The sequence below is a fragment of the Drosophila mauritiana genome, chromosome 3L, assembly GCF_004382145.1.
Source record: "Drosophila mauritiana strain mau12 chromosome 3L, ASM438214v1, whole genome shotgun sequence".
In the NCBI taxonomy this organism is placed as follows: Eukaryota; Metazoa; Arthropoda; class Insecta; order Diptera; family Drosophilidae; genus Drosophila; species Drosophila mauritiana.
The window spans coordinates 2480454-2506971 of NC_046669.1; the positions used below are offsets into that span (position 1 = coordinate 2480454).

Below are 26518 nucleotides of genomic sequence, written 5' to 3' on the forward strand. Positions count from 1 at the left end.
CTACTCCAAATGCAATTTCATTGTTTTACCGTTGTATTTGCACTAAAATCGGAACCTGAATTTAATGGCGATTTCGTTTCAAAATATTTGCGTACACCCGGAATTATATGGCACCCACACCCCCATTTACACTTCGTATTTCGTTCAACTCCGGCGCAGCTTCGTTTTGCTCTCTATATACAGCTTCTTTGCGTTTTTTTTTTTTATTAAATTTCTTTGCGCAAAAGGAGTGGCGTTGTCCAGGATTTTTTCACACATACACATGGACCTTATACACATATAGTCGGCATCTTTTTATTTTCATTCGCACTGTTTTGTACTTTTTTCCGGCACATTTGCTTCTCGCCAAACTCCATTTAGCACTCTTTTTCTGGGATTTACCTTTAAAAAGCTTTTTGTTTAGCCCTTTCGGTATACACAAATCCTTTTTTTTGAATACTCGCTATTTCCTATTTCGAAAGACGCCAATCGTACGATGAAAAAAATCACTCGATCATCATATGAACTCAGTACCCGCGGCAATTTATACTTATTGTTGATATTTTTGCAGCGGTTTAACTCGCGACGAAAACGCGTCCGGTTCGCTTGAATTTCGGGCCGATTTTGGTTTTGCTTTGTTTTTTTAGAGCTGGTACGATAGGAGACGACTATTCGATAGTATCGCTAAAATGCTTTGGCGCTATGGGTGTTTACTTCTCGTTCGCAAGCGAGGTCACACTGATAACTTGCAAATGAATCGAATATTCCATTATATTCGAGCAATCAGCGCTACATTTCAAAAAGAGTTGTAAACTGGCATTGCTTTGGCCTTTTTACGAAATTAAAATTTATTTTGCTTTAAACGCACAAGGCTAACAATTTCAGACCAATTTTTAATATTTAAAGACCTTAATTATTCAAGTGAACTATAATATGTCAATACTATCCACTTTCTGGTCTTTTGTAAGGTAATGTAAGAACTAGCAATGACTCAAACCTGTATAAAGCTTTCTACATTGATGTAAAAAAATTTAAGTGTCGCTGGGTGACCCCAAAAATTTAACTAAGAATTTTAAAAAGGTATCTAAGCTACCTTTTGTATTAAAATAACTTCTTAATATTAAATACCACCAGGCAAATAAAAGGCAGATCTTTTGTTGTATTTTTTTTTTAATTTTGAGATTATATATATATAATAATTAGATTTACATTCATTTCTGTACCATTTTACTTGTTTTATTTTAGAAATAAAGTAAGCATTTATTACTAATTCTTTTATTCTTTTTTTGTTGTTTTAGACGTGCATTTTGGTGCACTTATCTTTCCATTTTGCTTGGATGAACATTACTAAATACGGGGGCGTACAATCATTTTATAACACAAAAACAAACAATATTTTAAATATACTTCTTCATGAGACTGTTTCGTGTGGAAGAGGAGTGGGGCGAAATCACGCAAACAACATAAAATAAGGCAGAATTAGTGTTTCATTGGGGACTTGAGTGTGCGCCAGTTGGGGATAAGGTTCTATATGCACTCGATATAGAGATATTGCAACGTGACCACTTTTGATATTGAAGCTAGTGAAAACACAAAGAAATGCACACAGTACAACAAGCGGAGATGGTTATCAATTTTAACATGCTACGATTTATAGAATTTTGGTTTAATTTCCCTCCTCGATTCGTTCATCCGTTATTTTGCTTTTGTTTTCATCATTCTCTTGGCTCTGTATAAAAGTTCAGTAAAAAATGCAGCTTAACTAGGTTCTCGTTTTGTAATTCCCTCCAATTTCGTTATTAAGGTAGCTCTCCTCGCAAACGTCGTGGTGCGTTTCTCTACTTCCATTGGATTTCCTCAATTGTTGCAAGCTTGCTTGGGTTTGTGTTGCTTTCGGCTTTATTTTACATTAATCAATTATTTACTTGTTTATCACTTAGTTTTTACAATGGCGTTTTATGTGGGTTTTGTTTGCTTTGCTTCGCTTCGCTTCGATTTCCATTTGCATTTGCATAAAATGTATAAATTTCCTCTGCTCTCTCCACTAACACGTATTTATCAGAAACGCACAAATAAATTCTATTTGATAATATCAAGAACAAAAACTAACTGCATATATTTTCTTCTATATTTTCTGCTGTGCGCAGAAAATTCGATATACTTGTATGTTTTGTGGGCTTATGCTGCGCTGTTGGCTTTCAACTTAAGTTTAACTTGTAAGCGAAATCATACACAATCGTGAAACGACATTTGAAATGAATCTGAATCTGAATCGTGTGTGCTGGTTGTTCGTTCAGTTATGTAACGTTAATATACATACATCGAAAGGATGGAGGATACGAATTGCTTTAATTGCGGTTTTTTTTCTGACCAGATCTGACAAAAAACCTCGACGAGTGAGCTTGAAATGTTCGTTTCTAAATATTAAGTAGATTATTTTATATATATATATATATATATATATATATCTATATATATATAGGCTCGTGTTGATCGAGTTTTCTTAGCACATTTACTAATTGAAACGTTGTCGTGGTGAATTTCATAAGCACAAGTTTATGACCTCGGGTTGTTGGTATGTTGTTGAGTGTTGTTGTTGTTGTTGGTGTGTTTGTTTAGGATATCTCACTTAATCGTTATGCACTCTTCACTTAAATCAGCTAATTATCTTTTATGTGTTCACGTTAGATACTTTCATTCATTTTCGTTTGCCTTTTGTGGTAAAATAAGAAGAAAATGTTTATGGGTTGATTTTGTTGCCGGTTGAGCAAATCGATCGATGGGCGTCGATCGAAGGCTGCCTGCCAAGATCATCGATCGTCGATTGGATTGGATTGAATTGGATTGGTTTCGATTGGATTCGATTACCAATTGGCCATGCCCGGCTTGTTGAGCGTCATAAAGTAGATTTGACACGATGAAGCACCTTTGGCACTGCTGAAGAATACTTTGTCGTTTCGCTCGCAAAGGAATTTCAAGCGCTGCGCCTTTTTGTGCATGAACACACCATCCAAATGGCCGCTCTCAACGGAACGTATCTGTAATGAGGGCGCAAAAAAGCCATTTAAATGATTACTCGAGCTCCCAAAAGCATGCTCACTCACCTCTATTGCTTTATTGCCCCAGCCCATGATTTGTCCAGTGCCAATGTAGGCCACCGAGGTGGGCATCTCGCCCCACTAAGAGGGATTAAAAAAAAAATGTATTACACACTGGCCAACAAATAGCTAGGAGCATTCCCAAATGACTTGCCTGCAGTACAATGTTCTTGGAAACGCGGCCCACAGTGTTCACATAGACGCCCTCATTGTCGTAGCACAGCAGCAGTTGCATGCCATTTGAGTTGGGAAGCGCCACAATACAATGCGGAATGATTGCACCCTGAGTCTGCAGAAATAGCAATTATTTAGCAATCAATTACGACACTTGTCATCAGACCAACTTACATGCTTGGGAAGATAGATATCGTATACTTCAGCTGAATCTAAATCAACCGCATGGAAACCCTCGGCGGAGCCATAGATCACCTTCAGTCTCGACTGATCCTCGATGGTGAGATCGACCAAAAGCGGGCGATGCTCCAGTTCACCAAAATTCTATGAAATTAAAACCATGAATAAAAACCAACCAACTCGAAAACATTCTTTGGAATAATAATAAGGTATGGAGACCCACCTTAAATGCCATAAATTTGTGATATGGTTTGGGAGCCCATGCATAAATTTCAATAGAGTCTTTTAATGCAATCACTAGGAACTTAATCCTCTCGTATTTGACAATCTTAAAATGTACAGCACCTTGCAGATCACCCACGTTAATCCAACCGTTCCGACGCTCCACTTGCTGCAATTGAAACCATATCGAATTATTAGTCGAATGGATCACTTGGCAATTCAATAACTCACATCGGAGAGTCCGTCGGTGCGCAAGATCTTCGACTTAAGCCAGGACAAGTAGTAGACGCGCACTCGGTTCTTCTTGCCGGATATGGTGACCAATATGTTCTGGCCCTCTAGCACCTCCATTTGCTGGAAACGGCGTCGCGAGATGAGCTGGTAGACCTGTGGAAGCAGACATAATGGTGCATTAGAGGGGTACATGATTTCATTTTATATGATTCACTTACCTTGCCCTGACCGGATCGATCTAGCAGCATTAAGCCATTCTCTGTTCCAATCAGCAGGTTGACGCCCCACAGCGCTGCACACAGGATCTCCGAGTTGAAGCGCTTTTTATACTTACGGATCTCGGGCGTGTCGTTGGCCGCCTCGTGGGAGGTGGGCGTTACGTTGACATTGACGTGCGATTCCCGGCGCGAAGGACCAGAGCCGCCGGCCCCGAAGCCAAAGGTCAGGAAACTCCGCTGCTTCTGTTGCAGGGCATAGGCGTGCGGTGGCAGCGGATTGGAGATCGAGGCCGAGGATGTCGAGGAGCAGGGCGTCAGGTGGTGCAGGTTCGCGGAGGAGGAAGAAGCAGATTTGTGCAAGAGATTAGTAATACTGCTGGAGGAGCGCGTCTTGCTGATTGAATTCTTGGGCGAATTCTGGCGCGAATTCGAGGACGAGGAGGCGAGCGATATCGTCGATTGGGGCGAGTGATTGCTGCTGATAATCACGCCGCCCACAACGGTACCGCCCCCCAAACCGAGACCACCGCTTCCGCTGCTGGCGATAAACGATTTCGATGGCGTGGAATGCACGGATGAGCTGATGGCCGCTTGATACTGCTTAATCGATAGCACAGTTCGATTATTGCGATTATTATATTGGCATAAGTTCGATTGTTTATGTTTTATATTAATTTTATATTTCATTGTCGAATATTTCGATTGTTTATATTTTTACATAGGATTTCATTGGTTTTTGATTTGTTTACAGTTTTTTATGTAGAAAGAAAAGAAAAATAGAAAAGTGCAGAAAAATTTTAATTAGTCTTAAGATGTCAACTAAAAATAAGAAAAATTAAATAATATTTACATGCGAGGATTGGGTGTGTGCTTCGGTTTTTGTGAGCATAGAGAGCATTACAATAGTGTCTTGTGTGTTTATAAGTGTTATGTGTGGATGCTTAGACTAACAACAAATGAAAATATAGCCGAAACTCAGACCATGTTAACAGTGGTAAAAAGGCGGAAGTGTGTTAAGATTAAACCAAAAGAAATTATAAATCAATATGTGATTAATCTTTCCCCAGAGGCCTTTGGTAAAAAGAAGAAACCATTTAAAAATATGTTGTGTTTTCATAATATTTGGGAAGCATTTCTCCAAGTGTGTGTTGTATGTGGTATGTGTGTAATGTATAGTAGACGAAACGTTAGCCACAAAAGATTGGCTGCTTACAACGCAAAAGACAAAGGGAATACCCAAGTTGAAATTGAAATGAATATATACACATTTGTATTATTGACAGAATAACACTGAAAAGTGTTCCTAGGGCTGAGAAAAAGTTGTAAAGATGTGCAAAAATTATATTTAAGATTTCCATGTCCTTTTAATAAAACAGATTGTATGGCACATTATGAAAATGTGATGAAAAATCATAAGATGGAGAGAACTATAACTATACACAAACGTATTTTCTTGTTTTGGTTGTTGTTTATTGGGTTTTGTTGGTTTTTTAAGAGAGCAAATTATACAAAATAAGGAGCACTTTGTCGGTGGGGGACTAATCGTTCATACTTACTATTGTAATGTTTTGATTGTTTGTTTTTGATTGGTAATTTGTAAATTGTTAGAATATATCGTAGTGGCCATCAGCTCAAACGTTGCGGAAAGACAAAGCACAATTAAGAAGAAGAAATTTGTTTAAACATTTTGGATCTTTACTTTTTGATGTGTTCGATAAATCATTTTTACTCAGTCATGCACTTGGTGAGAGCTTCATACGAGCATGCAAGTTATTTTCATGTTTTCAAAATTTCTCGACCAATTTTCATTGTTTACCCTCTTCATAATGAACTTTGCTCCACGTCAAAGATATATGTTTATGCTAGAGATGTTCTATATCTTAGGGATTAGTCACATACATACTTGGGGTTAGGAATGGGATAAAATATGACCAAATAAAAAGTTGGAAACAAAAAACTGTATCTGCATCTAGTTTACTTAGAAGTAAAAATTTAATTTCCCTGACTTGAAAATTATTTCTTATGTTAGTATAAATCCCTTGATCGAAAGTGTTCTGATTCACTGGTTATTAAATACGTCTCAAGGTGGAATTCTTAAATTAATGACTGATAATGAACTTGTTTATGACTCTGTTATCAAACCGGAAGAACTTCAAGTTATATTTTCTTAGCCATGATTCCTAGCAGAGAAGAGATAATGGGAATGAATCGGCACGAACAACAGAACGATACAACGAGATATATTATCACAATAAATAAACTCAACGTGGACACAAGGGTTACGAACGAAAAACACAATGAAAAATCGATTAAAACGAAAAACACAGAAGGACGAGTCGGAGTATTTATTGGGCACATTACTTACCTCCTCACTGGATGATTTATCATGGCGTGGTGGCGTTGCCGGCGACGCCTGGCTGAGTAGATCCGGCAGGACGCTGCTGGTCCTTGTCCCAGGAGTTCCCAGTCCAGTGCCATCGGCGCCCACGCCGCTGCTGCCACCGCCTCCTCCGCCGCCGCCGCCTCCTCGATTCTGTGTGGAAACACATGGCATAGAGTTAGCATATCACATAAATGCAGGTTCTCAAACAATTGCAATGGAATTAGAGGGGAAAATGGGGTTACAGAATGTCTTTAAGGGAAAGTAGGAGAAACAGAAACGAGTCAACGAAATGAGTCAAGTAACGTACAAAAGAGATTCAAGAGCAGCAGCACAAAATAAATGAATGCCAATGAGACACTTGAGGTTGCCTAATGATGACCCCGCCACTACTAAGCCTCGACTTTAGCCGCATATGGGTTTGTAGTAGGTACAGATATAGACAGAGTTCTGGGTGCGGGGTGTGTGTGTGTATGTATCCTTTTGTACAGAGCTTAAACACTATAACATTTAGGTATCGAGTCCGCTGAGCTCGTCAAAATTGTTTTAAAGCTAACACTTATTCTAAATTGGCAACATTTCAGTTTCAGCGCAGCAGGCAAAACGTGGGCTCAAGTTGCATAAACAATCTCTCTCAGGCGGGGCGTTGTATTATTTATGTTCCTTAATTAACGTTTACTCTTGCGTACCAAACCAGCAAACTTTTCTAATTGATTCCGAGTTTGTTCAGAGAAAAGCTTTAAAACAATTTTGAGCGAAAGCAGTAGAGTTTACAGATGATACAGAGCAGCATTCTAATTAACAGAGTTACATGAGGCAGCAAAGTAGAGAATTTATTTAATTGCAAGTCTAACAACAAATGTATACTAACTATCCTAACTATTTAGGTTTTTTATCCAATCTATAAGAACCAATTAAACCCAAATGTATTAAAATTGTATTATTTAACTAATTCAAGTTGGTTTACTGTTTTTAAATGATCCTAGCTGCCTCAAATACCAAAGCTCAGTCATAAAACTTTATCGACACCGTATTATTAACATTTAAACAGGAAGTTCAGGATAGCTTTAGCACCTGTACTACGGATATTAACTGATCTCATTAGCATTCGATACTTTTGCCTCTTTTTCGGGGTTTATAGGATTATATACAGATTAGTTTACCGATCTCGACTGTCTACCGGTTATTTGCATTTGTTAATCAGTGTTCTTAAGCGTATTAGATAGTCTTAATTAGGGTTGCGGTTAGCTTAAGTCCTAAAATGGCGTGGGATCTGATTGATTATTAAAGTAAACAAAACAAATGAGAATGCAATAAACAATGGAGCATAAAAACCAAATAAAACCAAACATGCTCAAGCAATGAAAAGTATAAAAACACATCGTTTAGCTATCCCCTATTTTGTACATTTCCAGCTGTTTTTCGATTAGCAACAATGGGCGTGTATTGTTTTAATATTTTATTTACGAGCTATTAGTTGAAAGTGCGTGTGTGTGGATGTGGTGAGTATGGAAATAGCGAGCCAAATGGTAAATTTCAGCCTTTTTTTGGTAGTTCGGGTGGTTTGGTTTACTTTTCTGGCGCCAAGACAAAACACAATTTAATGGAATAATTATTTTTGCAATATTCTTTTTTGGTGAGTTATGTTCGCAGCATTTTTTGAATAAATGTTTGCCTCTCTGTTGATTTGCTTGTTTGGTGCGAGCTGAGAGCGTTTACCTGCTGCTGCTGTTGCTGCTGCAGTTGCTGCTGCTGCTGCTGTTGTTGCAGTTGCTGCTGCCTTTGGGCGCGAACGGCAGCATTCTGCAGCACAATGACGGATTCAGTCTTTTCGCGACGCGGTCGCAGGAAGTGAAAGTTGGCCAGGGACTTGGAGGTCTTTGGAGCAGCTCCCTTGGTGGCGGTGGCAGTGGTTGTGGCTGCAGCTGGTCCTGGCTTGGCACTGGCAGTGGCAGTTCCTGCTGCAGCTGCTCCTGGCGCTCCAGGCACGGCATTCTCCTTGCTCTTACTGCTGATGCTGCTGCTGTAAATGCTGTTCCTTTGGTACACTGCGCTTGACCTCTGAAGAGCCTGTGCTGAGGGCGATCCCGCTGTGGATCCGGCTGCAGTGGCTCCACTGAACACCGCCGAGTATCTCTTGGCCAGCGGGAAGAAGTCCGAGTTCTCGCGTCGAAAACCGCGCTCAAAATTCGTTGGCAGTCGGGAGTCCGAATCCTGGCGCTTATGCGCTGGGGAACTGGTGCTACCACTGCTTCCGCTACCACTTGCACTTCCCGATCCCGATCCGGATCCTGATGCTGATCCTTGTTCTTTGGCAATACTTTGGCTAGCACTTGGTTCGGCCTTTAGCGGCTGATAGCCCCGTGGAACTGGTCTGGTGACGGCCTCCGCCACACTGGCCCTTTGGAGCTTCGTATCCGCCTTCAGCGTGCTCAGCTGGGAGCTTCGGCTCAGGCTGGCAGTGGTAGTGGGACTACCACGTCCACTGCCCCTCGGACCGTTTGCGTTCTTGGGGAAGAACCGATCAAAGTCCCAGTCCCTCAGCAAATTGGATTCGTCGCCGCGACGCGACGGTGTCACATTGGCTTGCGATGTGGATGCGGACTTTTGCAGGCGGTTTATGTTCTGCTCTAGTTTCTATTGGGGATTTCGGGTTCAGGGAGGAGTAGTAGTTGTTGTTGTTGTAGTAAGTACGCAGCAAGAGAAGAATGGTGTTAGGTTGGTCTGTTTTTAATACTTAGAGGCATCTAAATATCGATTAAAAGAGAGCTTGGTTCGTCCCCACCCACCACAGCATGGAAAGTTTTTCATGAATTCTGCTATTCATTCCGGTAGGTAACGAAATACACAGGGTTTTGATATATATATCTCTGATTTTGATAAGTGGTCTCGGAAATATATGTACCAACCCAGGTATGTAGGTATTCGAGAGATATATGGGGTGTGTGTGTGTGCGGATGTGCATATATAGTCATGTATGTACAATATCTCGATCGTGTCAACATTCTATGCACCAGTGCATTAATGTTTATATAGATGCAACATCACACATGGCTCAATCAAAATATACAAAAAGTTGGTAACGGAAATTTGGAAAATAAATTTGTACAAAGAAAGAAAAATTCACGAAAAAGATTTCACGCTGCTTGCGCCATTAAATAACTATAAAAAATGTATATATGATTATATCAAATCAAGATTAATGCAAATTCAAATAAATTTAGTAGGAAAATCAAATCATATTTTAGGCTAGTCTAAGTAACTCTTTAATTTAGAGAACCACAACCAGGTTGAACTTAGTGTATATTATCCGTTTTTGATATTTTAGTCGTAATCCTACTTTCCTTTGTTCGGGCTGGCAGACCTTTAACCCGGCAAAAGCTAGTTTACAATTTGTACAATTGTCACCGATTCACAAGGCATATTCCTAAAGCTCATTCTGGCCTAACCCTCGCGGTTCGCGTCTCATCGGTGGTAAACAAAATCAAAACTAATAACTAAACTAAACGAAGAGTCGTACTCATAAGTATATAGTAAGGGTATAGAAGCTGAGCTCTGAAGATGTGGGTGCAACTTACGCGCTTCATGATCAAAGTCCGATCGCCGGCCTGATCGTCGTCGTCGGGCGTGGGCGGCAGTGGGCGGTTGGGCGGTCCACCGCTGCCGTGACTCAAGGGCGTTGTCGTGTTGGCGTCCTCGGAGACGGGTCCCAAGCCGGGCCTATATGAGAATTCGGGTCTGAACGTAACGAAAACCAAAAAGCCAAAAAACAAATCGAAAACGAAAAAGGGGCGGCAAATCGTCGTTGACCATGGATATGGAAATGAAATGGGAGTGGCAGTGGATGTGGAAGGGTGTAGGTGGGCGGGTAATCAATGAGGTGTTTAAACAAGTGAGAGACAAGAATGTTGTGAAGTGGGGTTAGTATCAATAGAGAGATGATGTGTTGCTTTTAATCAGGGACCGCAAATAGATTGCATTATGCTGTTTTTGTTTAAAATAAATTGTTTACTTTATTGATTCAATTCCATTGCCTAATAGCCATCTTCATTTGCGATCCCTGTCAACTGATTCTTGATAGTGAACTACTTGGTTGCATCTTCGATTTGTGGAATTTTGCTGCAAACTGTCACGCCCCTTCTTTGTGCTCGTACTTACAGTGGCTTGGGCGGATCACTGGCCAGTAGAGTTCCATCGTTCCTGGCCCGGTCGTTGGGCTCATCCGGCTCGCTGTCCGAATCGCTGCTGTCCAAGGGATCCAGCGGGTTCACCGGCTGGCCCAGATGATTGTTCGACTGCGGCGGCAGAGCGGCGGCCGGCTTGGACGAACCGCCGCCTCCGGATGCCGATCCCCCGGAGGAGGACAGACCGCTCGACTGGCGATTGTTGCGAGGCGGCGCCTCCGGCTGCGCCTGCTGCTGGGATCCCTGGCCACCGGCGGCCGTCTGCGGCTGTGGCTGTTGGGAGAAGACCACGCCCAATTCACTTAATTGTGCTGCTAACACATCCAAATGATCCTACAGTTTTACAATACATTTTTTGGTTTGTTGTTTTCGTTTCAGGGGCAGGAGGATTTGTGTGTTTGTGTGTGTGTTTGTTTGTTGTGTGTTTGTTGTTGGGTGTGTGTGTTGAATTGCACATGATACCACAGTTTTTCACGGGTTTTCGATTCATTTTGAGTGGGGTGGGAACGAGAAGTAAGAGAGCATTAGATTGGATTTTCCTCCGATACGGTACTTATAGATAAAAACGATCAAACGCACGCCAGGCGAAAAGGTGTTTTTGGATCCAGCAGAGCATTACATAGAATCGGTTAGAAAGCTCGGTTGTTAGTCTTTATCTACGTTAGTTGGAAGAATAGATCCGTTTCGGCACTTCACTTTGCTCGAAACCGCATTAGAAACGCATCAATCAATCACACAGGAAACACTATGCTCCAGGTGTATCAATCTACTGGGAAGGGGGTTAGTCAAATCGGTTGAGTTATGGAATCTTTGCGCTGTGGAAGCTTAGTTCAAAAGTGGCACGTGCAATAGGTGTTGGTTTTGGGGTTCGAGAGTTACAAAGGGTTTTGTGTACCTCCGTTAGAGCAATTTTGACTAAGGTCCAAAAGGGGGAGTTTTTTTGGGGTTATACAAATGGAAAACAATCAATGCAGAGTGCGTTGCCGAAGTTAGGTGTTAGTTTTAAACCTCTTATCTTGACCTGATTATATCAAAATGCATTTCCTTAAGGCCAACTACTTCGGAAACGCACTCAAATTTCAAATGTATGCAAACTTTATAGGTAACTCAAGCAGTAAACAAAACGAAAAGATGCGACAGGCTTCAACTGAAAATCGTAGGACATACCTCAGGTCTCCTTGGTGGTAACTGTTGTTGTTGTAGTAGTAGTCGTGATTGTTGTTGTGTTTGATAATATCAAGTGTTTGTTTTGTTGTAATCGTAATCGTGTGCGGTTCGGAAATCATACGTTGGTTTAACGGCGCAACGGGATGATGTACACATGAGTCAAATCATAAATCGACATATGGCATACGTATATATGGCGCATACGGTATATGGTATATACGGGTTTATCAATGCATATTTGTATACGTTATATAGATATATATATATATATTTAGAGATTATGTAGGCGCACATAACATGAAAATAAAAGAGATATAAATTAGGATAAGATATGGCATGGTTTCGACTTTTACATGGTTTACATATGGGTTAAACTAAAAACTAACTACAACGCGGGGCGGGGTTTACAAATTACGGGGCAGAGATGGAGCATCCTTGGGCACATTTCACAACTATAAGCTGCTGTTATGCTTTCTCGACTGGAAGTCATTGCTCTGGAGGAGACCTCCCCTTGAGATCGGATTACCCGATTGCCGCCTTATCGGCCCTGCCCTTTCGCTGTTAATCTACGCCCGATACGCACCGATGGCTTGAAGTTATTCTGCGAGTTGCGCTGCTGTTGCTGCGGCGTCTGTCCCGCCGGCTCGCCGCACTTGGGCGTCGGTGGCAATGGCCGATTGGCGTGCGGCGGATCCGGCACCACGATCAGGCGCTGTGGCGGCCTTGCTGGCGGACCCGGCTCCTCAACCTGCTGGCGCTGTAATCAAATAAGAGCGTTGAGTAAATCAGAGCATATTGTAAGGCCACATTCATGGCCATCTCCTCACCGATGGCGGTTTTGGCTGCCGATTGGCCTGTGGCTGCTGGGCCTGCGCCTGCTGCTGGGCGGCCTGCTGAGCCTGTTGTGCTGCATGGGCCGCCGCTGCTGCCGCCGCCGCAGCCTGCTGTTGCTGCTGCTGGAGTTGCGCCTGGGCCTGGGCAGCGGCATGGGCGGCAGCCGCCTGGGCCTGCGCCTGGGCCATCAGGTGATGCTGCTGCTGCTGCTGCTCGGCGGCCAGGCGACCCTCCTGGATCTGCTGGAAGTTGCGGCGCAACGTGTCGCCGCCTGGTGCCTGGACAATGGAGCTGTGCTCACCGGCCAGCTGCGGTTCGTCGTCGTCGTTGTCGGAGCCCGAGTAGCGGTAGTCCTCGCGCTCCTTCTCCTGCTTGCGCTTCTTGCAGCGGTCGATGTGGTCCTTCAGCTGGATGCGCACCTGGCGATCTGTGGGCTGGTCCTTGATGAAGCCGTGCTTCAGCAGGTTCTCGGTGTAAGGCCGCTGGTGATAGTCCTTAACTGTTGGTGAAACATTACGCTTAGTTATTGATCTCATGGGATTTTAAAAAGTGCAATGGCATGACTCAAAAGACCAAACAGTTTTTTGCTACCATAAAAGCAGATGACTCACCTAGCACCGTGTCAATAAAGCCGTGGAACTTCTTGGACCACTTCTTCGATTTGAGCCTGGGTGGCGAGTTGCGCGGAATCAGGAAGAGGGCGCGCATCGGATGCAGATCGCAGAGCGGGGGCTGTGACTCAGCCATCTCCAGGGCGGTGATGCCCAGCGACCACAGATCGGAGCGATTGTCGTACGTGGCGTCGGGATTCTCGTCGCAGGCAATGACCTCGGGGGCCATCCAGTAGGGAGTACCTATGGTGCGGGGGAGAGAAGCGGACGAAAGCCAGTTTAGCAGGTAGGATCGACGGTGGCAGGTGACTCATTTAGCTTACCGATGAATGTGTTGCGCCGTCCTATCGTGCGATCCAGCTGGGCGGAGACGCCAAAGTCCACCAGCTTCACCTCGGCGTTGTCGGTGAGGAGCACATTCTGCCCCTTGATGTCGCGATGGATGACTTTGTTCGAGTGCAGGTAGCTCAGGCCCCGCAGGATCTCGCGGCAGATGTAGGCGATCCACTCCTCCTTCAGGCTCTGACCCTTGGTGGACTTGACCAGATCCGTCACCGATCCAGCACCACAGTACTCCATCACCAGCCATAGCTGATCGTCCTTCCCAGGCGGTGACTTCTTGATGAAGGCTCCGTAGTAGGTGGCGATGTTGCGGTGATTCGAGTATTTCTTTAGCACATTGATCTCCAGCTTGATCTCCTCCTCTTCGTCCTCGGTGACGTCCATCACCTTTATGGCAGCCAATTGACCAGTCTTCGTGTGACGGCCCTGTAAATAGAAAAGCGGGAATTCTCGATGTTAAAAACAAAGGCTTGACAGAAATTAATCTTGATGCAATTATGAAATGGAATCTTAAGTTATTGAGGAGAATGCTTTCGGCATTGTTCATGATCACATCTTATTTTTCGATATGCGAAATATGATTAATCTCTGAATGAAGAAGGCCAAGTGACGAATTGAATTTTTTAGTCATCAGCAAACAATCTTGTTAGAAATTCAATTGAAACACAAACGTGATTTTCTATTCGCATATTTCTATTGGCTTAGTTATATCGCAATTTATATTCTTTAAATGCGGAAATTATACCTATGAATATTGAAAACTATTTAAAACCACTCCAGTCCCAAGAACCCCAACCGATTTGGTCTTGAGCACTGGCCACGATCGAGGTCAGGCCTGGGGGTTTTACTGCGTTTCCAGAACTCGGCTCGGTTCTTTGCGGCATTGAGGCTGTTTAATGCACTTCAGCACCCTCCATTATGCCGTCGACGACAACAAGACGATGGCGATGACGCTGGCGACGACCATGGAGGCGTTGGCTAGTGCAGCGCTGTATATATTCTATATATTTTATATGGTCTGTGGGTCTGGCCCCTTCCCCGCATTCCCGCCCGGCGTCCACAAAGTGCGACGCATAAAAAGTGATTAAGTAAACAAAAGCAGCCGCAACGCCAGCATCGGCATCGACTCCAATGGAATCAAACAATAGAACGCAACAAGGAGGAGCGCAAGTGGAGGGCAGGGAACTCTGTCTGGAGAGGAGCATCAACCTCGAGTGGGGTAATGTGTCTGCTCAATCAGGGTGTCAAGTAGTTAAGGTAAACATGCCACAAATATCTATTCAAGAGCGCCACGAAGGTGACTAAATCAGGACATGAATGGAGGAAACTAAAAAAAAGATTGAGGCACTGAGGAAAATAATTTGCAGATTGAAAGGTCATTGGAGTATTTTACAGGCAAAGTTAACTAAAGATTTCTAATTATCTGTCGAAAAGAGTCAATCTTAATTATTAAGTCTACTCTCTAAGTTGTGGTAATTCTTAACCAGAGATTCAAGAGATTCAAAGTTTCCAAGTCACGTTGCATCTTCGGCGTTTAGTGCTGGTGCTCAGACCAACCCCAACTAGTTTCAATTAGCCTGCCACTTTAATCAAACTCGCAAATTGTTTTTATTCTCTACCCCCTTTTTTTCTGGCCAAGATTGAGTTGTCCTGACCAACCGGTTGCTGGGTGCAAAAAGAGCTCCCAGCTTCATCAGCTGCCATCGACTGCATCTCCGTTGCGGCTGCCTTGTCGCCTAACCTAAGCCGCTTTTAAAGTCATTTTACATTTAATACAGTTTTAATTGAGTGAGCAGGAGCATCGGGCTCCGGCCCCATCCATAAATCAAAATGCTTAACGAGAGATGATAACAATTTAAGTGACGATAGTCAGACGATGACGATGCGCCTTACGGTGCGGGATGGCATGGTATGAAATGTTGCCCGTCGGCTCTTCGATGTTCACTTTAAGAGGGTGATTACGATTTGGTTTCTGGTTTGCCCGACCCACGGGGAAAACACTTTGGAAACTCCATCTATGCGCTGATCCATATCTGTAATAGCTTCGGGTTGATCGGTGTATTTGGGCACCTTTAATAGACGTCGTTACAGCTCTATATAGCTGATGACGGAGAATCGGTTCCATCATGAAGCTTGACAACCATATCCAACAAATATCAGAAGATTTTACAAAAACATTTACAACTGCAATGGATGGAATATCCGAATATGCAACGCCATTACTTATAGTGTACTCCATAACTCAGTGCGCAAAAACCTGTCATTTTCTTTCCGCTTATTGAATAGTTAGACGAGGCGTTACACCATGACTAGATCCTATCAAAATGTTATTAAGAAAATGGCCAAACGAAGCGAAAGGAGTTGGAGGAGAATGTCTTGGCCATCAGCGCATCATCGCCAGGTTCTAACTGTGCTGCAGATTTTATGCAAATTAATGATATGCACTAATGGAGCCTGACTTGCGGAATAGAACGAATCTGTGCATAGAGGAATCGATTAGATGGTGTATTGCACTTGTACCAGGAAATTGTCGTCTTCGATTTTTGAGTGGGTTCAAAATCCGCCCCGGGCCACGTAGCTATGTAATCGAAGAAGACAGATGATTGCCGCAATTAATACAAAGAAAAATATTTGTGAATCACTCAGTGCGGTCGCACTCCCATTGGCATTTCTCCACCTCCCGTCGGTTTCTTCTTAAAAGCCCCAAAGCAAATAGAGCTAAACAATCCGCTGAAACAAATAAACAAAGCCACTGACTGCGACCGACGACAAGCCTTTTGCCATATAAAGCTCCGACGGGTTAAAAGAGAAAAATCGCTGAATTTGTAATATAATCAAAATGTGAAAATGTTTTAAAGGTAAAGTCAACAATGGAATGAAGCTCGGTGCTCGAGTGGTGCAGCTGTCCGATTCGAGTTTGGATTTGCCTACCTATGCACAAGAGATGGTTTATGATTACCACACCGAGCACGAGTATCTGTCAGATACCGGCCACAGTCACAATAACACTCACAGATACACATACAGACGGATACGGATACAGGCGCAAATAAAATCAAGCGTGAAAAGAAACCCAAACAATAAAAAAATCAACCCGATGATATGCCACAAATATACAGATACTTGGCGCTAGGGTGGACCTGTCCCGTGGAGAAAGATACTTGAAATAGATTTACTTCTTTAAATAGAACAAGGCTAGAAATTTAACAGAGCGAGGCTTATATAAACTTCAGCTTGATTACGGAGTATCTTAACCTTTTGATTTCATAATGTATATGTACTTCTTTATTGCAAAGATCGAAGGTCCACCGTAAACTGCATTAGTGGCTATAGAAAACTGCATAATAAGGTGGGAAATATATTCTCATAAGCATTGTATATATCAGATCGTGAAAAGTATACGTAAGAAGCATATGCAATATCTTGTTTTGGAAACTTCACTCTACCCCGTTCGGAAACTATGCAAGTCGTGTAAATTGTCGACAAAAATCCCAGGGAAAAAATGCGAGAAAAATTCGCAAGAGACGCTGACAGAAAAAATATGATTTTGGTCTGCAAGCTGGCTGATAACAGAAGAGGGAAAAAAATAAATATTTAAACGCAAGTCGGAAACTGACGTTGCATAAGAGGCAAAAATGCTGTCAAGTGCCTCCCCTAAAAAGTGGCCCAAAAATATCAACTTTTGGACATGTTTTTCAAGTTGCCCCAACTTGGCACGCAAATCGCTTGAAACAAAGAGGAGCAAGGGTAATACATTTCATATACTATATACAACTGCGATTGTTTTAGCTGGAAGAAATTGAGTTCCGTTTGCGATAAGGAGAGAGAACCCATGTGTTCTATGCGATCAGCAGATGAAAATAAACGAGGAAATGGAAATGTTTTGAATAGATTAGCCGAGAGCTGGAATCAAGGAACATAGAAAGTAAAGTTATGGGTCGTCAGAGAATTTATCTACAATTTATTTAACCAGGCAGCTTCCCGCTCCACTTGTCCCATTTCCATGCAATTTATATCGATGGACACACCACCCACTTGTCGCTGGTGTTGGGTAACCCAAAGAGCTCCAGCCACAACAAGCCGAAAGGAAACCAAACCACATGGTACCACCACTTTTCTCCTCTACTTCAGTCGATGCTTCTGCTGCTGCTGCTGACACCTTTCATTGAGCTTTGTGGGCATATTAATTGTGGCAACTGCATCCAACTGCATCTTGCAGCTCCCACACAGCCGCACACAGGCAATTCAATTACAACACTTGCGAGCCGCAGAGATCCGACTTGGAGTGCGAATGGAAACCACAGCACCACGCCCGTGCGATGCGTCGAGTTGGGTATCACAAGTAACCCACCGACCCAAAACCCACCGAGTGGCAACAGCCTCCGGTTTGCCCCACTGGCCCACAGAGTTGGGCACCTCCAGTTCGGAGCAGCAGTGCAACACAGCTGCGTTTGGCCAACTTACGCAACATTTGTGCATGCTTTTTATTGTATGAGATGCCTGCTTTTTGCGCTGCCAGTCGATCGGTGTGCAAATTTGTAGACTCCATTTGAAAGGTGATTAGGTGGACCACACTGGGGTTAGAGGGGGCAACGGGGGGGAGCGGGAAGGTTAACGCTCATCAATTAGCAATTGTTGTTAGTTTCGTTGATTAACTTGGGTAATCAACGTTTTTGTTGATTGAAAATTCGTAGGTGTGCTACAGTCAATACATTTTGTGAATACATTATGAAGATTGAATCTTATAGATTTGAAAATAAAGTTTAGCAGATATCGATTTTCTCTTTGTAAAGCCAGAGTGTGTCAAGCACCGCCTATCGAGGGCCTACTGTACTTTGGTACCCGTGTTGCTATACCTCGTTTGGTCTGCGAGTGTTTGCAGCTGGGTCATAAAACAGCAATGAAGGAGCAATAATGCTTGAAATTTTTGTTTAAATTTATGCCCAGATATGTGGCTCACATTTGGTCAGCGCTCGAAGTTCCAGGGGGGGAGGTTGGGTCAAAGGTTAGCCAGGCCAATAGTTGCACTTACCCCGCTCGATCCCTCCCACCCGTTCATTGAACCACTTAACAGGCTTTTTAGCACTTGGCTGCATTTCATTAAATTGAATTTTCCCAGCCGTCAGCAGAGGAGTGTGTCTGAGTGAGCGGGTGAGTTCGAGTGGAGTGGAGTGGAGTGTTGTGGCATGGAGCAGCGCCAGGAAAAACCGAGTTCAAAGTGTTTGGAAAAGCTTTCCATTTTGTATTATTGCCAGGTTGCTGCCGTAGCCTCCACCTGGTTAACCTAGTTAGTCAAAGTTTGTTGTTTGATGTGCCAGTTATTTTCGTAGCCAAAGTGCCAGCGTAAATGTAATTTTGGCATTTACAATTTAAAAACTGACAGTACGCCACTAAAAGCTGTCTAGACAAATTGCCCGAGAATAAATCGAGTTTTACCTAGGAAATTCTTATAATTGTTCAATAAAACACCATTAATTGACTATAAAAGAATTCTATTTTAATGTTCCCTTTAATAAATCATTTAAAACCAATCCCATTTACGAATTACCCTCTCATTCGTAATCGGAACAATTTCCCCCTACTTTCCAATCAATTACCAGCACAATTGTGGTTTATTCATTAGATTCACTGGCAATCCCCAATCACAAGAACAATTTGCATGGCCAGATTGTCTTATCAGCAGAGTATACCTTGAGAACTGACTCACGGACTCTATTTTCATTGTTGACGGCCAAAGTGTTTATTTGCCAGAGATAAGCGAGCGATGAAATTGTGCCAAAAGATAATTTTGGCATATGTGGGGCTCGGAATGGCGGTATATATATATAAGTATAATATAGGCTGTATTCAATAAAACCCAAATGTTGTGTGCGATAATGACGTCACTTTTGCGTGTCAACAATTTCCGGTTCCTTACCACTTAGGGGTGTGTGTGCGTGTGTGTGTATTATTACTTCCCGGGTTTATATTCTAATTAATTGAGAGCAAGAGTGCGTCCCTCCAGAGCTGTCAAATTGCGATCCCCATTTCGGTAATTGGAAATTAAATGAATTAAGCGGAAAGACAGATAGGGTGGTCCACAAAAAAAAGAAGGAAAAACTTGCAACCGCAACACGACTGCGGGTCAACGGGTTCGCTTTTCACTCGTATTCCCATCTCCCCGATTGTGTGCGCAATTACATGGACAATACTGTACTATCAAGCAATCCCATATATGTTTGTATATATACTATATTCCGATGTGACATTATAAGTCAATATGCAGATAAGGGTCTGCCCGCCAGCAGCTACAGATGAAGAAAAGGCTGTATCTTCAGTTAGATAGGTTCAATTCCCTATGGAGAAAAGACAGAGACTTTTCTCTGTTGCCTGCAGCAAATTATGCATGCAAACTAACAAAACTTTCACTCATAAATTAATTGTTCAAAAGCAACAACGAACAAAAAAAATTAGAGTGGCGAAACAAAACTAAATATGCCCCAAAAGTGCCTGTTCCAACGAAATCGTGGAATTCCACAAAACAATCTCTGAGTAATCAGCGAAATGTTTGCATATTTAATCAAACCATAAATATTAAAACATTTGCTTATTGCCAAAGTTAGCCTTGTAGGCAAAACAACAAGCCATACTTGTGGCAATTGCTGAATAATGGCCAAACATAAAGATAAAGAGAGCTATCTCATTTGCTGATTTGTGGGCGGTAATTTGAACATATGGGTTTCAAAGTTTATTTTCAAAAGTAGGTCAATTGTCCATCAACACAGAGGAAAGAAAAGCGATTTCAAGCGGGTTGAGAGTTGGAATCGATATTTTCAAAGATATACAAAGTCTTTGTTTTACATAGATAGATATTTTTAAATGTAGTTATGCGAAAAAACACATCACAAAAGCATTCACTTTAAGTGAATCATAGTGTTTGTGATAAAGAAATTAAGAATTATTAATTTCCCTGTTAAGCAGAACTGAATAAAAGCAGCTTTTCCTGGTATTCTAAATGAACCAATTAGCAAATCAAAGAGGTTATTTGTTTTTGCCTTTTCTAATGGCCAAAAGCCCGACCTTTGATCAACCTTTTTTTAAATAGTGTTTGTGGTTTCAGTTTGCCGGAGAAGGCAGACCACAAAAATTTCACACGCCGCCTTCGAAAGTGATAAATTTTCAACTTCCAACATGCATATATAATTTGAGCCAAAAACAAAAGCTGTTAAAAAATAAATAAAAAGCGGAGGGACCACAAAAAAAACAGCAACCCACGCAGACTGATTATAAAAAATGCATAACTTAGCAGCTTCGACACCAACTCACCGGCCATCAAGAAGAAGAGGCAACTTCCCAAGGTCGTTACTGGGTGCCCCCACACATATAGATATATATGTATCTACACGTATGTATCTATAGCTATGTATGAGCCACATTCCCCCACCTCGACTCAGATTCGATGACTTTCCCATCGCCTTTTGCTGCGGCCAGCAAAATGTGCCTTTCTTTTATTTTTCGCACTTGGCAAAAAAAAACACTCGAAAACGTAAACCCAAAATCCCATTTATTGTTTTGGCACAAAAGCTGCGGGGCAGGGAGCGCACAGGTTGCCTTGTCAATGAAAAAGTGTCAGGGCTAGAGATTTAATTAAGCGAACAAAGCGAAGCAGCCAGCCCGAAATCAGCAATCCAAAGCCAAAAAACAAAATACAAAATACAGAGCAAAAGCAGAGTTAGTGAACCTCCACTAAAAATACAATGAGCGGGAAATAGCGCAGAAAATGCAGGGAATGGCTGAAGATAGCGAGGGAATCATTTAAATTTTTCTGAAACAGGGAAAGAGAAAGGAGACTAAGTTACACTGCAATAAACTAAGAAGAGTTTAAAGCTTCTAAATATAATCTTTAGTATGGCAAATACATACTAAGTTATCCCACCTTCCTGCTAATGAAAATACTTCAAGAACTTTCTGAAGTATCTTTCAGATACTTCTAAGATTAAATAGCTATCTGAAGATTAATTGTTGATCCCAATCGTATAACTCTTTAGTGGAATGATCATAAAAGTCTAGTAATTCTAGAGATTTGTTAGATCTTATTCCCAAAGTTTTTCTTTGCGTGTAGCCGCTCAGTGAACGTGTCAATGACTTGTGTTTGCTTAAATGCTTTTGGAGCCTACCCAAAAGATACTATTTGCGTAATAATTAGTTGTTTTTTATATCTGTGACATTGAGAGAGCCTTTTATGCTTTTTCGGGTACTCGTGCACTAATTGCTGGCTATTTTATGTGTGTGAGTATAGTTTCTCCTCTGTATTTCGCTGTTTTTGCTGTTGTGGCTTCCTGCTTGATTTGTTTATTGGCTTTAATGTATTTTGCATGTTTCGCTTGTCGTGTTTTATTTTATTGACTGCCCTGCACTGCAGTTGCTGCCTCTTTAGCTTCAGTGTCTTTCTGCCTGGCTGCGCCTGCGCCGTTGGTTAATTTCTTTCCCCCCATTTATTTGCTTGCGTGCTTTATTATCATGTCTCGCTCATAAATATGTATTGTGGTCTTGCTGTCTGCACTTGTCTGTCTCCAACTGGAGCTCCACCTCCTCGCCAGCCTCCTCCTCCTCCACCAACTCCACCTCCTCGTGCTCCTCAATCCATCTGCTTCCTTCTCGAGTTCCACGTAATTGGGTCAAAGTTCGCCCAGCTATGAAAAATGTTAATTATACGACAACTGTGGGCCGCTGTCGTTGTTTTTATTGTGTGGGCGGAAACTAACGGGAGCCAAGCCCCAAAAATAACATTTATGAACATTGCGGAAATTGAGCTTTGTGTGTGTGTTTTTTTGAATAACAACACGTTCATATGCACTTAGATCATTTAAATCATGACGCTTATTTTGTGCAATTAAGTACATTTCAAGTAAAAACTATTCACTAATTTGATTTATAAGTTGTAATCTCCTCACTATTTTCATATTTCTTTAGCTATAACAAAATGCCACATTTAGTTAGGAAAAAGTCGTGCAACTTCTTGTGAAATGAACTAGAAATATATATTAGACAGCTACGCTGCAAGTAAACTTCTTTCGCATTCGTAAACTTTTGTAAAGTTTCTTTGTCTGAACTGTGCCTCCTGGCCGGCCACCGTTCTCAATTTCCAGTTGACCACGTTTTTGAAGTCAGACTTCTCATTATAACTTCCACACGCCCCCAACTGCCAACAGCAAGAAATCAGTGCACTTGCCATGAGACCGTTAACACGTTGCACTTGTACGTGTTCCCCGGAACCGCATGTGGCTAACGATCCGATCCTCCCCTCACCCACGACTCCTCCGCCACGATTCCATTCCAATTCAGCTCCTCTGACTCACTGGACGACAGTTTGGCCAGCTTATTAAGTGCGATACAAGCTGGCAAACAAACAGCGCAGTTGGTGGAAATATCGAGTTATCAATAAAACGGAAGTGCCCTAAACAAAACAAACACGAAAGCGAAAACAAAACGGGGGAGACAGATAGTCATAAATCAATGGAGCTTTGCGAAAAGATTCCCAGAAACGAAATTAAGTCATGCTAAAGATCGTCATTGACTGGAAATCCAAATACCCAAAAAAGAAAAAAACACCCAGGCCAAATTGAAATTATGATTAAGGCAAGCAGCAGGCCACCAAATGGCAAAAATTGGTCAACACATTGGTCTGTGACGTTTGATAAGCTGCTGGGGCCAAAAAGGTGGCTCTCCAAAGCGAATGTAAACCGGTTGGACAGTCAGTCAGTCAGCTAGTAAGTAATCGGCGAAAAGTCGGCTAAAACCACAGCCAAATAAATACCAACGAAATGAGACACACAGCGAGCAAGTGGATGGACTCCGCATCCGTTACTTTTTAAGTGCGTTCGAGTTCCTAGTCACATGCAGATACAGATACAGATACAAACACACAATCAGAATCAGATACACAAAGTATCTGGCGGCATTACTCATGCTAATTTCACACAGATGCTCGGCCACTGCGGAATCATGAACAACTTAAAGCGCCAAAGACGTCGCCGAGTTGAGTTAACAAGTTCTCAAAGAACTGCGGGTACACAGTAAACAAAACTTGTGCCTCATACAATTTTCGATTATTATTATTATTATTATATTTGATTGGTTCAAGGCAACTTTTTCCCAAGTGTCTTACATTTTAATCTGCGTAACCCTAACAACTTCAGTTGTGTGGGAGATTTCAATTGACTGGCATTTCTTTGGCAATATTTTGGGCCATAAAGATATGAAATTGCAGAGACTTTTGAAAGCTGCCAATGCCAACTGATTGACAGCAGAATTTCGTGAAATGGTGTAACCGATAGAGCTTAATCCACCTGAAGAACCTTATAAGGGCGCACGTGAAAGAGCTGGTCATTCCGAGAAATTAAATTAAATACGAATATGTGTGTATGGAAAGGAGATTATGAATACCCAAGCGCAACAACCTTGAAGGTAGATGTGGAAATTCACTGGCTGAATTACTCATTCTCCAGATATTTAAACTCTGCGATGATTAACTCACTTAGTGCAAAAGCTCATATTAGATGGGGTATCAAGAAAAATACACAAACTTGTGAGATTGTATTTCAAACAAACATCAGTAAGCTTTCTGCCCTGCAATATATAGACTCTACTTTTTGAAGCGATTAAAAAACTAGCTGATTGTAGTTCTCTAACATTTTTGTTCGACTTTAAAAAGCTAGCCCTTCTTCTCCTCAATTTAGTTTTAAATGGCAACCAACAGTTGTACAACTTTATGGCGCCCAAATTACTCCTTTTCATGCAGTTTCGAACCCATTCCCAAATCAAATTACCCACTTCGAGGGTATAAAAATACTTTAGCATCTGTAGAGGCGATAAACAACAACTTGAGGCAAATCCAGCAGCAACGGCAACTCAATTCGGTTGCATTCATCACAGAGATGCCGGCGGCGACCCCCACAAAGTGCAACAGCAACATGCAACTGCAACAACAACAACTGCAGCACTACGAACGCCCAAGCACCAGAACAACAACAACAACAGCAACATCCAAAACTTGCCGTTGGCCTCCCAAGCGGCGCATGCCACACTTTTTCCGCTTTTTCTGATTTTCCAACAGCTAACGGTAATTTACAAAAGCAATGTCTATTTTTGTACCGCCGCCGCTGCTGCTGCTGCACAATTGTATCTTGCAGATACATTTTAAACTTATAATTTAAATACAGGCACAAAGTCAAGGCATTGTTTAGCTGCGTGATTATGATGATGATTGTTCCTGTTGCTTCTAATACTCTTCAAAAGGGTATACCAAAATCTGAAGCTAACGCTGAGCTTAAAACAAATGTCTTTATGAAGTTATTAGCTTGGTTAGTAACGGTTTCTTATATTACGATTGTTACAGATACCAGAAAAAGGCATTAAACTAAATTTTAAAGGGCATTTCAACTTCGAATTCGAAGAGTTTTGACCTCCCTTTTTTTATTCTTGCTGTTATTATTCCTACTATCACTATTAACCCGCCAGGCGCAGAGCCAGAAAAATGTGTTAATGTGTGAGAAGAATCCGTTCTCGGCATTTCTGTTTTGGCTTGTAGTCATTTTTTGTTTTGTTCGCCGCTTTAAGTTATTAGACATCATAGCGGACACAAACTAATTAAAGCGACCAGAACAAGACGGAAGATGAGGCGTCGCCCTGTAGATACAGATACCCAGATACATATCGCTTATAAAGAAAAAAACATTGCAAAACTAAAGCAAAACGCAGTCAAGCATTAACTCTAACGATTGCTAATTATAAAGAGACTAAGTGACTCCCAGAAGCCAAAAGTCTGAGATCATTGCTCTCTCGGCGAAAATTTGCTTATGAAAAGAAAGCCGTAAAAAAAAAACTTAACAAGCTAATAAAATATAACGATTCGCTTACCTTGTAGACCTGACCGTAGGTGCCATTGCCCACAACTTCGATGAGTTCAAAGATGCCAGCTGGATCCTGAAAGAGAGAATGTGGAGAACATGAGTGATGGATGAACTAGCTGGGGAAAATCAATGTGGAAACGCCCAAATAAAATCCTTTTATTTTTCATTCCGCCCAGCTGCCACACACACGCTCACACACACACTGCAAACAAAGAACCCTCGAATGCCCCTCTTGAAACCCTCTTTTTCGGAACCCGCACCACTTAAACAACCTTTAAACACGAACCAGTCCGGGATTTCCCTTTGTTTCTGGGTTGTTTGTAAACAAATTATTAAGGCATAACAATACAAATAAGGAGAGACAAGTCCGCAGAGGCACTCGCACTGCGCTAAAAATAAAAAATCCTCGATTTCCAAATTCCGATTTGGATTCCCCCCATCCCATCCCATCTGATATCCCTTATATTCCACTTTCATGCCCATTCTCGATTCCCAAAAGCCATACAAATTGCATGCGAGTTCATTGACACGCAGCTCGTGACACGAGCGTGACACGACAGCGAGAAGTGGAGGCAGGCACAATGCTTTCTATTTTTATTGGAGCGCAGGTGATGGAGGAGCAGGGCGCGAATGGGGCCACTGGGATTACAAAGACGTCCAGAACGACAGGTAAGGCAATGCCAATTAAAATAACAACAAAAACAAGAACGCCGCCATTTCAACAGGTAACTGACTTTTTCGACAGCCCCAGTTGACGCTCAAAGGTTCGAGAGGTTGTGGGTTCAGAGCCACGAGGCGCACATAAAGAAATTGTGCCCAATAAATATTGATTTAATAGGCTTACGGAGCGGAGCTATTCTCGGAAAAATAATATGGCTTTTTGATAGACTTATTGTCCTGGGACAACGAAGATAATATTATTATATTATATTATACTAGCCATGAAGCACGAAAGTTAGCTGACATGCATATTAGCTAAATCTTTGTTCCATTGCAATAATTAT

The 26518-nt window shown here is 42.1% G+C and overlaps 1 protein-coding gene across 14 annotated transcripts in view; it reads right to left on the reverse strand.

Annotated features, from left to right (window-relative positions):
• Positions 1-1238: 1238 nt before the first annotated feature.
• The window catches only part of LOC117140973 (mitogen-activated protein kinase kinase kinase kinase 4), a 31303-nt gene continuing 6023 nt past the window's right edge, over positions 1239-26518 (reverse strand). For 3 of the 14 annotated variants that reach the window (XM_033304207.1, XM_033304208.1, XM_033304209.1), the window contains exons 3-19: positions 25522-25587; positions 13605-14049; positions 13282-13524; positions 12664-13169; positions 12420-12593; positions 11837-11857; positions 10644-11002; positions 10064-10223; positions 8205-9122; positions 6471-6638; positions 4106-4705; positions 3885-4040; positions 3655-3822; positions 3426-3575; positions 3232-3366; positions 3084-3158; positions 1239-3017 (exon numbers count right to left, since the gene is read on the reverse strand). In XM_033304207.1, coding sequence (XP_033160098.1) covers positions 2844-3017; positions 3084-3158; positions 3232-3366; positions 3426-3575; positions 3655-3822; positions 3885-4040; positions 4106-4705; positions 6471-6638; positions 8205-9122; positions 10064-10223; positions 10644-11002; positions 11837-11857; positions 12420-12593; positions 12664-13169; positions 13282-13524; positions 13605-14049; positions 25522-25587 — 4518 coding nt within the window. In that variant the 3' untranslated portion in view covers positions 1239-2843. The remainder of the gene's footprint in view (positions 3018-3083; positions 3159-3231; positions 3367-3425; positions 3576-3654; positions 3823-3884; positions 4041-4105; positions 4706-6470; positions 6639-8204; positions 9123-10063; positions 10224-10643; positions 11003-11836; positions 11858-12419; positions 12594-12663; positions 13170-13281; positions 13525-13604; positions 14050-25521; positions 25588-26518) is intronic. The other 11 variants (XM_033304212.1, XM_033304210.1, XM_033304213.1 and 8 more) reach the window with 11 other exon arrangements.